This window comes from Crocodylus porosus, unplaced genomic scaffold, assembly GCF_001723895.1.
Source record: "Crocodylus porosus isolate Cpor-Errol unplaced genomic scaffold, CroPor_comp1, whole genome shotgun sequence".
NCBI classification, from domain to species: domain Eukaryota; kingdom Metazoa; phylum Chordata; order Crocodylia; family Crocodylidae; genus Crocodylus; species Crocodylus porosus.
The window spans coordinates 1108302-1121778 of NW_017728904.1; the positions used below are offsets into that span (position 1 = coordinate 1108302).

At 64.0% G+C, this 13477-nt stretch overlaps 2 protein-coding genes and 1 long non-coding RNA gene across 4 annotated transcripts in view; 1 reads left to right on the plus strand and 2 right to left on the minus strand.

Annotated features, from left to right (window-relative positions):
- LOC109324788 overlaps positions 1-1014 on the minus strand; it is an 8191-nt gene extending 7177 nt beyond the window's left edge. Inside the window, exons 1-2 of the long non-coding RNA XR_002105008.1 lie at positions 1002-1014; positions 136-137 (exon numbers count right to left, since the gene is read on the minus strand). This is a non-coding gene — a long non-coding RNA (uncharacterized LOC109324788). The remainder of the gene's footprint in view (positions 1-135; positions 138-1001) is intronic.
- LOC109324773 (mothers against decapentaplegic homolog 6-like) overlaps positions 1-13477 on the plus strand; it is a 165330-nt gene that overhangs the window by 307 nt on the left and 151546 nt on the right. The gene's annotated exons all lie outside the window — the stretch shown is intronic.
- Positions 1384-12311, minus strand: ATP8B2 (ATPase phospholipid transporting 8B2). Of its 2 annotated transcripts, XM_019556792.1 has the most exons (27): positions 12224-12311; positions 11754-11812; positions 11313-11426; positions 11032-11130; positions 10701-10762; positions 10511-10583; positions 10207-10277; positions 9897-9976; positions 9426-9584; positions 9163-9251; positions 8686-8882; positions 7782-7990; positions 7381-7424; positions 6962-7127; positions 6646-6834; positions 6168-6283; positions 5878-6042; positions 5690-5801; positions 5469-5574; positions 5175-5319; positions 4655-4838; positions 4276-4499; positions 3879-3962; positions 3238-3483; positions 2724-2862; positions 2317-2447; positions 1384-2036 (listed from the first exon to the last, which is right to left on the minus strand). In XM_019556792.1, the coding sequence occupies exons 1-27, from the start codon at positions 12252-12254 to the stop codon at positions 1749-1751; spliced, it is 3582 nt and encodes a 1193-aa protein (XP_019412337.1). In that variant the 5' UTR covers positions 12255-12311; the 3' UTR covers positions 1384-1748. The 2 variants fall into 2 exon arrangements, with proteins under 2 accessions (XP_019412337.1, XP_019412338.1); XM_019556793.1 differs by lacking the exons at positions 11032-11130; positions 11313-11426; positions 11754-11812; positions 12224-12311 and having other exon boundaries at positions 10207-10254.

Genomic DNA, 13477 nt, shown 5'->3' on the forward strand with positions numbered 1-13477 from the left:
CCTGCCCTGCCCGCGCTCTGCCTCAGTTTCCCGGGCGCGGGGAAGCGGCGGCGTCTTGGGCTGCCCCGCGGAAAGCGGCCCGGGCCGCCTGTCGCGCACGGAGCTCGGGGCTGCGGGGACATCCGCACCTCGCACCGCTGGGGCCTCGGCCCGGCCTCTCCCTCCCCAGCAACAGAAAGAGCCCAAAATAGCGCGGATCTCTGCAGCGCTTCCTCTCCGGGCGCGCCCGCCCCTTCCCCGCAGCTGCGGGCTGGGCCCGGCCCAGCGCAGCGGGCACCCAGCAGCCCTGGCCCCTGCCCTCCCAGGCCCCTTGCTGCAAAGGGAAGGAGCAGCAAGAGGCAGCGGGAATCGTCCCTGGCCCCCAGGAGTGGGATGAAGGGCAGACCCCACCTGCCCCCGCAGCGCCTGGGGCCACCCCGCGCCCTGGCCTCCTGCACTTGGGGGCCCAGCTCCTTCTCACTCCCCGCTCCCACGGGCTGCTGCACCCCCTGGCCGTGGCGCTCGGGCCTGGGCTGGGCCGGCGACCAAGGGCATGAGTGGGGCACAGGCCTCTCTCACAGGGGCCAGGCTGTGATGCTGCCCTGGCTGGGCCTGCGCCGGCTGGGCCCTGACCCCAGGGCAGCCGACCCTTGGGAAAGGCCTGCTGGGCATGGGCATGAATCACGAGTTGCCTGTAAACACCCGACCCCAGCCCCCTGCACATTGCTCAAGCTGTTTTTGCAGGGAAAAGGAGGAAGGCAGTGAGGCCTGGGAGCCGCCGGTTCCCCTTTCGAACCAGCCAGCTGGTCAGACCCTGGGCGGGGGGCCCATACAGGGGCTCTGCTCTGAGCATGGGCCAGCCCCCCAGCCAAGCACCCCACGAACCGCCACTGAGCCTGGCTGAGTGGGAGCAAGGCACGCTGGCCTCCAAGGCTACTAGATCCCCTAAGCACAGGGGTGCTGGCAGCCTCCGCCTCCCCCATAGGGACACTGCCTCCCCCCACCCCACAGCAAGCTCTCACACCCCTGCAAAGTGCCCATGGTGTGGGGAAGGGAAGATCCTGTTCCCCCAACCTCCACCCCCAGCCTGGGCCTCTGCCCTGCTGAGCTGCACCCAAAGCAGAGAACTTCCTAGCACCCTCCATGCCTGTGGCCTAGGCACTGCCCGCCAAACCAGCAGGCACAAACCACTGCTGACCCCAGCCTCAGCACAGCCCCCAAATGAGTAACCAGTGCCCTGGGAATGGCTGCCACCCCCAGGGACAGAAAAGAGGGTCTGTGTGAGCTTGGATTTTACCTTTTTTTTTCATTTCCTTTTGTTTATATATATATATATTTATATTTATATTTTTATATTTATATATAAAAAAGAAAGATGTGTACAGTGGGTGGGGGGCCCTGCCTGGCCCGGCCCAGCCCTTCTGTGTCTCTGTGTCTCTGGCGTGATACATTCGTGTGTGACTCAGGGTAGCAGTAACTCCGTGCGTGTGGATATTGAGCACACTGGCTCCGTGGGGGCCTCCCACTCCTGGGCTCCGGCCAGGGAAATTACCGCCACCCAGTGTAGGGTCCATCATCCACGCAGACAGAGGGGGGTGATTTTTGGTTGCAGTTGTGGTCCGGCCTCCGCCTCTGCCCCACAGCACCTAGATGGTCCTGTGACCAGTGCCCCCAGGACCCCCAGCCTTGTCACCACGTGGGTCCGGTGCAGGCCCAGCAGCCTAAGTGGTGGGGCACTGGTGGGTGTGTACAGGGATGCCACCGCCGCCTCACACCTTGAGCGTCTTGTCGGCCCCACAGCTGGGGCTGCTGGCGTTGCTGCTGTCACCGCTCTTCTTCTTGCGCAGGGTCTCGATCCAGCTGGTGCTGGAGCGGGTGGCGAAGCTGGACAGCGCCAGGGAGCTGAGCCGCATGTTTTTGCCCGACATGATGAGCTCACCAAAGCCTTCCTGGTGTGAGAAGGCGTAGCCCGAGCGGCGCGAGCCCGCACGGCCCACCCGCCGCATGCACCGGTGCTGTGCCTTCTGCTTCTTCCGCACCAGCTGTGTGTAGCGCACCTGAGGAGCCAGGGGGCAGAGTCAGGAGCTTGGGCAGGGGCACAAGGGCATGGTACCCCTCCAGCCTCTTGTGGGGACAGAGCTCTAGCTCCCCGGCCCCCGCCATGTCACAGGGCCAGGCAAATGCCATGCTGTAACATGGGGCACACATGCATCTTCCTCCCTGCTCCAGGCACCAAGAGAGATTCGGGACCTTAGTACCATGGCCAGGTCCATCTGGCATTGGCTTGTGCACAGCACAGCATGCCTGGACATGGGCCCCCCCCTCACAGGCACTCACCGTGTCAGAGAGCTCAGGCTTCAGGTCCAGCTTAAGGAAGCGGAAGGCGACGACAGGCATGATGCAGACCACAGTGGTGAGGGCGATAGTGAGCCACACGATGGGCTGGGCCAGCGTGTTCTGCGCGTTTCCTGCAGGGGAGATGGCAGCCATGGGAGGAAGAGCAGCAACTGGGGACAGGGACCCTGTCCAGAGCTGGAACAAGCATGACCTCCCAGGGCACTGCAGCCTGATGCTGCTCTCAAGGGGCAGGACAGTCAGGGTTAGGAGGGCCCGTCATGAGACAGTGGCCAGGGCAGGACCCAGGACATCCCTCCCTTGGGTGCTGGGAACACAGCAGGATCTCCATGGTGGCACCAGTTGCCCAGTCTCTGCCCCCCAGTCCCCTCCCCTGTCAGCAGGCTCACCCACAAAGCGAAACTGGTTGGGGAACATCTGGAAGAGGCCGTTGCTGTGCATGGCAAAAAGGATGGCGAAGTACACGGCCAGGCTGCCCCAGATGAAGAAGTGGTTGATGGCTGTCCAGAACCCCGTGTCCAGCCCAATCTAGGGAGAGCAGCGGAGGTCACGGCAAAGCTGCAGACAGGCCAAGCCAGGGGCCAGGCTCTGTGGGGGCTGGAGCAGGCACCAGGGAACAAGGGTACATACATTCCCAGCCAGTTATCCCGGGCCCAGCACCCTTCATGATCCTAGATGAACACCTTGCTGGGGTCGTTTGACCCCATTACTCTTTCCTGCCATGGCAGGGGGTCGGACTAGATGATCTGCTCAGGTCCCTTCCGACCCTAGAAACTATGAAACTATCCTGATCTGCAGCTACATCCCCTGAGGCTGGAGATGCAGCCACTTCTGAGGTGGGGCATGTCAGCAGCTGGAGCAAAGCAGCCTGACTCCCCCATTGCCCCCAGGGGCACAGCTAACCTGCACACTGACGACGATGACCAGGGAAGTGGCCACAGTGACGGCGAAGGACTGGTAGTCGGCCAGCTGGGCCCCGTCATCACGGGTGGCATCAGCAAAGACACCATAGGGGATGAAGAACATGAGGACAGAAGTGTAGATGCCTTGGGCGATGCAGATGAAGAACTCCCGCTTGTTGAAGAGCAGGTTGAGCTGCCCCGGCTCATACAGTTTGGGGTACTCCATGCTCCGCTGCTCCGGCACATCCTGGGAAGAGGGAGGGTCAGCTGGGGGCAGGGAGTCCCATACAGCCAGGCCATGATCAGACTGAGCCCCCAACAGAGAAGCCAGGAGAGGGACCAGGCCAGGAATCTGAGCTCCCCTCCAGCCCTGAGCTGGGCTTTCTCCACCCTGCTCAAGGCATCTTCCCCACTCCAAAGGGGAAGCCCATGCCCAGCATCCCCCAGCACATGGGCCTAAGCTGTCTCTGGACCAGGGTAGGCAGGGACCACTGGGGTGTGAATATCCTCCAAGAGCAGGACTGATCCTTCTGCCAGGTCAGGACCCCGCTATCCTCGAGCACAGAGCAGCTGCCCACCCGCCCCCTGCTGCAGGCTGCCTCCTATGCAAGGTATGGGGGTGAAGATGCCCCAGCCCCGTACCTGGTCGAACACGCCCATGGCGAGCACAGGCAGCGAGGTGTAGACGATGTTGTAGAGTGTGATGAAGTACTGGTCGTAGACCGTCTGCCGGAAAGGGAGAGGTCAGTGCTGGGCAGGGCAGGGGGTCCTGGTCCACCCCCCGCCCCCCCAGCACAGCCCCTGACCCAGTCCCTACCCTCTGCCTCCTGCTGACCCCTGTCTTGGCCAGGGCACAGGCCCAGGCTCTATGCCCGGGTCAGGGACCCGATCCTGCAGCCCTCACCCACGGCTGGTGTGGGCTGTGCTGCCCCCTAATGGCTGATACTGAGCTCTTTGCAGCCAGAAGGGGTCCAGACCCAGGTCTGAATCCAGCCCAGGCCAGATTAACCCCTCCCTGCCCACAGAGCCCAGGCCATACCTGGGCAGAGAAGCCACAGAAGAAGCCGAACCAGAAGTGAACCATAGTGAAGGCAAAATTCTTGTAGAAGAAGTAGCAGAGGAACTTGCACATGCGCAGGTAGGACCAGCGCCCGTGCACCAGCAAGAGTCGCTGCAGAAACTTGAACTGCGAGAAGGAGTAGTCCGCGGCCAGCACTGCCTGGATGCCCTCGAGCCCGCTGATGCCCACGCCGATGTGGGCTGCTGCAGAGAGGAGTGGTTTGTGGTCTCAGCAGGGCATTTGCAGCTGCTGAACCACAGCAGGGCACTTGGAGCTGAACCACAGGGCGTCCACACCCCTGCAAAAGGATCCCTGTAGCTCTCAGGGATGAGCCCAGATCCCCCCTGCCCCCACTCACTCTTGATCATGCTGACATCGTTGGCTCCATCGCCGATGGCCAAGGTCACGGCCTTCTTGTACTTTTTCACCAGCTCCACCACCTGTGCCTTCTGAAGCGGCGTCACACGGCAGCAGATCACAGCCTTGCAGGCACAGGCTGTCTCCAGAAACTCCAGCTCCATGTCAGCTTCCAGCGCATGGGCCTGTAGGAGGGTCGAGGGGCCATTGGCACCAGGGCAGCACCCCAGACCTGCTGGTCCCAGCAGAACCGGGGGGCGGGTGGTATCGCAAAAGCACCTGGCCCTTAGGCCAGTAAGGGCAAGAGCAAGGCTGCCAGGGCTGGGCAGGGGCAGGATGTGGGCCTATCCCATTGCAAAGTTCTTATCGATTAAAAGGTGCATGACTCAGTGTCCCCAGCTGCCCGTATGCTCTATATGCTGTGGCTGCAGGACTTAACATCCACCCTGGACCAGGGAGGGGCAGCATCTGCAGGTAGCTGCATGTAATGAGCTGTCTCTGTTCCCCCCATGCACCCGTACCAGGCTGTGCCCGTTGATGACCAGGGCATACTCGCCGGCGATGGCTTCCAGCACGGAGGTCAGCTTGGAGGAGCAGAGCTTCTCTTGGCAGGAGAACCCATTCCCCATGGAGCGTGACCCATCCATCATTTTCTCCCGGGCTTTCCTGGTTGGGGGCAGCTGTCAGGGGCTGCATGGGCACCAGTGGGGCAGGGAGGAAACCCTCCACCCCCCTGCTCAGAGCACCCCCTGTGCCAGCTCCCGCTCCCTGACCCAGAGCACCCTTCTGTGCCAGCCACTGCCAGCAGCCCTCACCTGAGCTCCTCGCGCACCTCTAGCACCGTGTGCCCCGTCACAACAAACACCTCCGTCATGTCATCCGTCAGCATCTTGCAGGAGTAGCCGATGTTCACGGCTGTCTCTGAGGGGAACATAGGCAGGTTGAGTCCCAAAGCAGGCCCCCCAACACTCCCAGGGACTAAGCCAGGGGATAAAAGCTTCAGCCCGAAGCAACCCCTCCTCCCCTGCCCCCTCACCTGGCTTGTCACCTGTGAGCACCCAAATCTTGATGTTGGCCAGCGTGAGGATGGCAATGGTCTCAGGCACACCCTGCTGCAGCTTGTCCTCAATGGCTGTGGCCCCCAGCAGCTGGGAGAGATGCATGTGAGCACAGGGATGCTGTGGGACCACCCCCCACCTGCCAGGCCAGCTTTCTGGCACCTACCATCATGTCATGCTCCACCTCATCGTAGAGCCGGGCCAGCCTGTCCTCGCGGGCATCGGGGGCCAGGCTGGCTCGGCGCAGCCGCTCTGCCCAGTCCCCGTAGTACCCCTCCTCCAGGTCCTTGTAGGCTAGCACCAGTGTCCTCAGCCCCTCACCAGCATACTCCTGTGGGCACCAGGCGTCAGGACCAGGAGCCTGGAGATGGGGAAGGAGGGATACGGGGACCCCCATAACCCTCCCCCAGCCCCAGTGCTGCAGGCACCCCTTCCCCTTGAGCTGCCCCCACTCACGTTCAGGTGGTCTGTGGTAATGCTGGCCAGCTCTAGGTTGGCCGGGTGCAGCCGTTCCAGCAGGATGGTGTCGGCCCCCTTGCAGTACAACCTTATCTTGCCCTCAGGGTTTCTCACTGTGGGGGAAGGTGCCATGAGCCCCAGCCCCCACAGCCAGGCAGGGACAGGGAGCTCAGGACCCCTGTGCTGGGGGAGGCGACAGAGACTGAAGACCCTGAACTGCCTCCTCCCCAGCAACCACGAGCAGAGGTTTGCAGCAGAGGCCCTGGTCCCCAGCAGTGTTTGGGGGGCCAGATCCCAGGCCAGCGCAGCAAAGACTGGCAGCATCCAGCCAGAGCAAAGCTGCAGCCCCTGAAGCTGACCTGCTGTCCAGCACTGGGCCCACCACCCCTCCCCAGGACCGTGTCCATGCACCCACAAGGTCCCTCAGCCCATGGCTCCTGGAAACCCGCTTGTCCCATAGCTCGGCCCCGCTCACCAATGACCGACATGCGCTTGCGGACGTTGTTGAAGTCCAAGATGGCAAGCAGCTGGTAGGTGATGGCATGGCCCAGCTCGTGCACCGTGATGGTTTTGGGTGTGCGTGCCCGGAAGACGAAGCCGAAGTTCCGGGCGGCTGTGACCAGTGCCCCCTCGTCCGGGGACTGCGCCTTGTAGTACAGCTCCCCTGGGGCACAGCAGGTAAGGATACGGGGTCAGAGGCAGAGCCAGTGCATGGAGGCCACCCCTTACCCCCCACCCAGGGATCCAGTCCCTGTGGCCATCCCCTCTCCTGCAAGCTGTGCGACACCCACCCTCGTTCTTCTCCTCGGACATGACAGTGTGGCAGAGTGAGAGCAGGCGAAAGAACTCATGCACGTGGGGGTTGCCCAGCTGCACGGCGGCCAGCAGGCCGGCGTCCCAGAACCGGAACCGTGGGTCGGCCAGTGGGTTGAAGGAGAAGTCCACCGGCTCCGGACACTGTGGATGGAGACATGGTGAGCACCCCGCTGGCTGCTGTGGACACTGAGCTCAAGCCCTACCCCCCCAGCACCCAGGCATGGGCCCCCAGAGACAGGGACAAGTAACAGCCTGGCAGCAAGGGTCCTCTTGAGATCCTGGGGCCTGCCCCTCCCCTCCTCTCCCCAGCGGCTCCATTTCATCCTCAGGTGCCTCTGCCTTCCCCTGACATGACGCAGACAAGATGGACTGGGTGGGAAAAGGGAGGTCCTACCTCTCCCAGCTCGGCTTTGTGTCCCAACATGTCCTGGACATCACCTGCGAGCAGAGCACAAGGGGTTAACCACTTCACCTGCCCCCACGGCCTGGGGAAGCACTGGCCAGCTGCACCCAGGACTCTAGCATCTCCCCCCTGCCCACCCCAGTGGTCTTCACCAGGGAGGTCCCAGGAGATGCACACATCCCTGCAGGGAGAGCACAGCCCAGCCCCCAGCCCTTGGCTTGGTGCATTGGAGCTGCAGGGATTGATGCACCTCTTGGGATGGCAGAGGCGTGTTCAGCTCCTCCGCAGCTCCATGGGGTTACTGTAGGGAGCTCACAACCCCACTCCACCCCCGACAGGGAGAGCCCTGTGCTGCCCCCTTCCCGCAGCCCAACCCGTCCCTCGCTGCTCACCGTAGCTGCGGCCGTGCACAGAGCACTTGCTGAAGACCATGATGTTCTGGGTGAGCGTGCCGGTCTTGTCAGAGAAGATGTACTCCACCTGTCCCAGCTCCTCGTTGAGTGTGGTGGTGCGGGCCTCGGCTGGCGTGCGCCGCTTAGCACAGTACATCTTCTTGTCCCAGTTGATGAAGTAGCTGTGGCCGAGGCGGATCACTTCCACGCTGTGGGATGGAGGGAGGGGGCTCGTCATGGCTTAGCGTGGGACCTGCCCCTGCCGCACAGACCCCCATGGAGCTGCTGACAAAACCCAGTTGTCCCGGCCCCTAAAACATGGGCCACCTGCACCCAGCCTGAGCCCACGAACCTCCTACCCCCAAATGCAGCGAGCAAGGAGCCTAGGACAGGGCCACAAGCGGGGGACAGGGCCAGCTGACCCAGGGGCATATGCTAGGGTCACCCCCACCCCCCTGGGCAAGTACCCACTCCCCCACAGCAGGGAGGAGGAAGAGGAGGAAGAGCACCTAGGCTAGCAGGGAGCGTGACCCGTTCTTACCTCGGGGCTAGGGGTGAGAGAACGCATGCTGGGGAACGAAAAGAGAGAGAAATTAAAAGAGAGAGAGAAGGGGGCAGGGCAGGAGGGTGCAGGTGGGGGGAAGAAGGGCTGGGCAGAGCCAAACAAGCCAGCGTGCAGCAGGGCAGGGCAAGGGGACAGCCGGGAGGCCAGGACAGAGCACAGAGATGGTGGCACAGCCTCTACCTAGGAGCCTCCAGTACAGCCAAAGGCAGCAGCCCCCTTGCCCCAGGCCAGCCCCCTCCCCCAAGCTGTCCAACCCTGCTCTTTTCCCCACCCTCTCAGTACCCTGCTGTGGGTGCGCCCCCACCCCAGAGTAGCTGGGAGCCCCAGGCCCTGGCCTACCTGACGTAGAGTGAGATGGGCACCACGGTGTTGAGAATGATGATGTAGGACCAGAAGGAAAGGAAGCCGGAGAAGGCAGCACTGTCCACGGCCGTGTCCCAGGGCAAGTACATCTGGAAGCGGGCTCCCACCTTGTACTCCCAGATGGCATTGCCGAAGGCCAGAATCACCCCCATGCACACCAGGAACCCAAAGATCTGCAGCAGTGCAGGCAGGACCAGGTCAGATGTGGTGCGGGGCAGCAGGGACCCCTCCCCAGCACCCCCAATTGCCACAGAGAGACTGCCTCAGCACCACCAGGGGGCAGCACCCACCACCAGGGGGCAGCCAGCAGGATTTGGGCTCAGAGGGGGGTGCTGCTCGGCGGAAACTGAGGCAGGAGGGGAGAGCTCCCAGCAGCAAGAGGCAGGGGGTCCCTGCCCAGAGGCCTCTTCCCTCCCTCCCAAGCCCCAGCAGCAGAGGCTGGGTCCCACGTACCCAGAGCACCAGTGTGTTCATCAGTCGGTCAATGCTCGTGCGCTTGAACTTGGTCCGGCCACTGTTCTGCATCAGCTTGGTGTCTGGACCTGGGGGTAGATGGGGGGTGTCATGAGCAGGAGATCCCTGGGGAGTCTCCCACCTTATGCCCCCCAACTGAGGGGTTCTTCCTCCCCCCACGTTGCTGGGCTCCAGGCTGTCACCCCAATGTTACCCCCCAGCCCCTCTTCCCCCAAGGTCCCGGCCTGGCTGTGGGCCCCCACCTGCGAAGATGACGAGGCCAAAGCACCACTCGGTGTTGCGCAGGACACAGCCGCGCAGCAGCATGTTCTGGTTGCTCAGCAGGTACTTGTTCTCCTTCCAGTACAGGGTCCCACTGAACTTGTCCAGCTTGTTGTTCGGGGTCTCGCAGATCACCTCACCTGGGGGGGCAGAGGGGCCGCAAGGCAGCATCTCACACCCCTGTGCAGGAGAAAGGAGCAGGGGGGGACCCAGCTCCCCACTTCCGTCCCGGCCCACCAGCTCCACGAAGGCTGGGGCAGCCACTTGGTGTGGGGAGTGGGACAGGAGCACAGGCTGGAGGGCAACTCCAGTCCCAGCTGTGGGGATCATGGAGCAAAGCACAGGCTGGATCAAGGAGTAAGAGTCACAGGGGCACAAAGGCTGCCCTGAGCACCCATGTCCAGCGCAGGGCAGGGCAGGCTACCATCAGCTGCCTGGTGCTGGGCTCTCACCGTCAAACTGAGCCAGCCTGCTGGTGTCTGCCAGCTCAGAGGTCACGGGAATGGCCTGCCGCACTTTCATGTTGGTCTCCCTGCCAGGGGAAAGACACAGTGTCACCCTGGACACTGGCCCCCAGGACACTGGGGTTCCACCTCCAGAACCACTGGTTTCTCCATGAGTGACCTCAAGTGAGTCGCTCCCCACCCACACAGCACCCGTGCCTGGGGAACCCTCCCCTCCCTCAGCTCCGGCACTGGCACCAACTTCCCTGCAGTGTCCAGAGCCCAGGGTGCCTGGGGCTGCACTGCCAGGGTCACCTACCCATCCAGCTCTGCGGTTTCTATGTAGCACAATCCGTGGGGCTCGCTGCTGGAGAGAAGCAGGAGATCGGCCTGTCGGGGGGAAAGGTGGGGCCGGGGCTGAGCTGGGATCGGGGCCCCCAGCTGGCTGCTCCTGCTGGGACCTCTCTCGGTGTAGCATGGGGCAGGGGACCCCGGGTTCTGGGTTGTATGCTAGGGGCCAAGCCCTCGGCCTTCCCAGGGGCAGGAGGGCTTCTGAGTCTGTGGGACCCCGTGGTTGAAGCCTTCCCTCTGCATGCTCTCCTCTGCCCCGGGACCAAACTCACTGCCACAAACTGGTTGTTTTCCAACTTGATGATGTCTCCAACACGCACATTCATCCATTGTTCTTGCTGGAGGCTGTAGGAGGTGCAGAGCAGAGTTAGGGCAGGGCTGGTGCCCCCAGTGCTAACTTGGCCAAGCCCAGGGGCCTGTGGCCTCACCCTGGCCCCGCCACCATGGCCCAGTGATACTCACATCCCATTGATCAGCACCTGAGATTGGCGGTTGTTCACCTGGTTGTCACTCTTATGGCGAAACTGTGGGCAGGAGAGAGGCTCAGAGAAGGGCCCTGTTCTCCCGCACCTAGGCACCATGGCTGGACCCAGGCTCTTTCCAGGGAGCTACAGGAACAAGGGCAGAGCAGAGCAGCACAGGCCCAGCCCCTGCATCCCATCTGCCCCCTATGCCAGCCTGGGCACCCTTGGCTCAGCAGGCAGTCAGGGCAGCACTGCCAACACCACAGCCTGGCCGGGATGGGACCAGCACCCGCAGCCCAGCACCGTGGGGCATGGCCGGGGACACTCACATAGTCATCGGTGGCATCTTTGACAGCCGTGATGGTTAAGACAAGAACCAAAGGCACGATGGTGGTGAACCAAGACAGTGAGGAGATCTGGGGGATCAGCTGCAGAAAGCGGGGGTGGGTGTCAGAGATGTCTGTACCCCCACCCTGTGGAAAGGAGGGCAGGCCCTGTGCGTACAGGGCCATCACACCTGAGGGACCCTGGGCATCTCCAAAGCAGGTCCCGTTCCCTTGCCACGGGGCACCCCAGGCCAGGCCCTGCTCTGCAGGACCCCCTCACCCACCTGCAGGATGAGGAGGAAGAGGAAATAGGTGTTGGCCACTTCCTGGAACTGCTCGAAGAGGTTGACGGGCAGGAAGGTGACAATATTGTACTTGGAGGTCTTGATACAGTTACTCTGGGGAGAGACACAGAGGGGGTGAGACGCAGGCAGGGCCTGGGGCACATGGGCTCAGTACCCGCGCCCCTACCCCAGGCAGAAGGATGGGCTCATCCTGCCTGCCCCAGACTCCTGGGTCCCCTCCCCACTGTAGCATGGGGTGGGCTGGTCTGGCAGGCACCCATGGTGCAGGACAGGGTGTTGTGGGGGGAGGATCCTGGGAGGAAGGAGCTGGACGAAAAAGCCAGCGCCTGCACCTGCACCGGGACCCGCAGCTACACGGACCCTCCCAGCATGGAGGGCATCACGGCTGGAGGCTGCCCTGGGGCCCGATCCTGCACTCACCGCATACTGGAACTTCTCGTTGTAGTCCCGTGCGTTGGCCTTCACCCGCCGCTCGTCCTCTGCAAGAGTGCGGTGCGGTCAGTGCGGCCCAGGACCCCCAGGAGGGGCGGCCAAGCTCACGTCGAGTCAGATCTGCAGCCTCCCATGGTGGAGCTGGAGCCGCCAAGGGGCAGCGGCAGCAGCTGCACCCCCAGCCCCCTCCAGGGCTCCCAGGGCCAGGGCTCCTCAGCAGGCGTCGCCCCGTGCATGGCCCCGCAGTCCGCCCCCATCCCCGTGTTCCCCACCCCATGCAGTTGCCCCACCCCCTGCAGGGCCTGGTCCACCCACTGCCACAAGCTGGCCAATGGGGCTGCGCTGCCGTTGCCGGGACAACAGGACCCCCAAAAAGCAAGCGGAGGGAGTGTAGGTGCCAGGCCACGAGCCAGCAGCTGAGGGTCCCCAGCACCCTCCCCTCCCCCTGCAGGCCCTACCTGGGGGGCGCTTCTGGGCACACAGCTCCATGGCATCCAGGGGGGCTAGGCCGGCCCATGGGAGACCCTGCGCAGAGACACCTGTCAGGGCCCCGCACCCCCTGCCTGCCCCTACCTGCCCCCCTCACCAGGACTGGGGTGGGGCTGCCCAGAGCCCACCCCCAGCTCAGGGCACTGGATGGGGCGGCCAAGCGCTAGGCCCACAACTCAGGTCCTGCCAGCTCACCCTCAGCCAGCAACAGCATTGCCCATGCAGCCCCCCGCTTGCCCTGCATGGCCACAGCCCCAGGGGACAGGACCTCAGGCCAAGGCAGAGGCCACTGGGCTCAGCCCATGCTGGACCAACCTTGAATGCTTGAGGGGAAGTGGAGCCCTGAACCGGGGGGGTAGAGCAGCACGTGCAGACCCAGCTGGGAGGGCATGTGCCCCACAGCCCTGCGCCACACTGGAAGGAAGGCACAGGGGGACCAGGGCTCAGGTCCCTGCCCCCAGCTGGGAAGGGGGTGCTGGCCTTGCCTTCCCCATCGGGTCTCCCCAGCCTGTGAGTGCCGTGGGGGACCTGCTCCACGCTGGGGCCTGCTCCCCGGCTGCAGCCACCCCACAGGCCGCAACCAGCAGCAGAGCCTGGGCATCCTCGGTCCCCCGTCTCCGCAGACCCTCCTCCTTGCGCCGCGTTAGTGGGGAAATGGAAAGCAAAACTCCCCATGCGTGGGCTCCGCCAGCTTTAGTTACTGCCACAGTAGAAACCCTGCCCCAGAGACAGGCTTCCTGGCCTTGTTAAGGCCTTTGCCCCCTGCCCGCCAGGGGCCCTGTTCCTCGGGGAGACGTCTCTGGCACCCCCAGGGCAGGCGGCCCCGGGCCCCAGACGGGGCAAGCTGGGCCAAGCCCAGAGGAGAGCCCAGGAGTCCTGGCCAGTGGGCCATGCCGGCGCCAGCAGGGAAGGGGCGTCCACGCTCTGCACGGAGCTGGCAAGGAGCAGAGGGAGCAGAGCCACCCCGGCCTGCAGCCAGGCCCGGCGCGGCCGGGAGGCGAGGCGAGCAGGACCCGGCCAGCGGCCCAAGGGCCGGTCCCGCCGGCATCCAGGCGGGGCCCTGCGCTGCGAGAACCGGGCCCGGGCGGGCAGGGGCCGCAGTGCCCGGGCTCTGCCCCGGCTCGGAGGAAGGAGGCGGCAGGACCCGCGGCTCCACGGGGCAGAGGGGAGGGCGCTGCCCCCGCTCCTGCCCGGGCACCCCGCGTCCCGCTCACTCCGGCCTG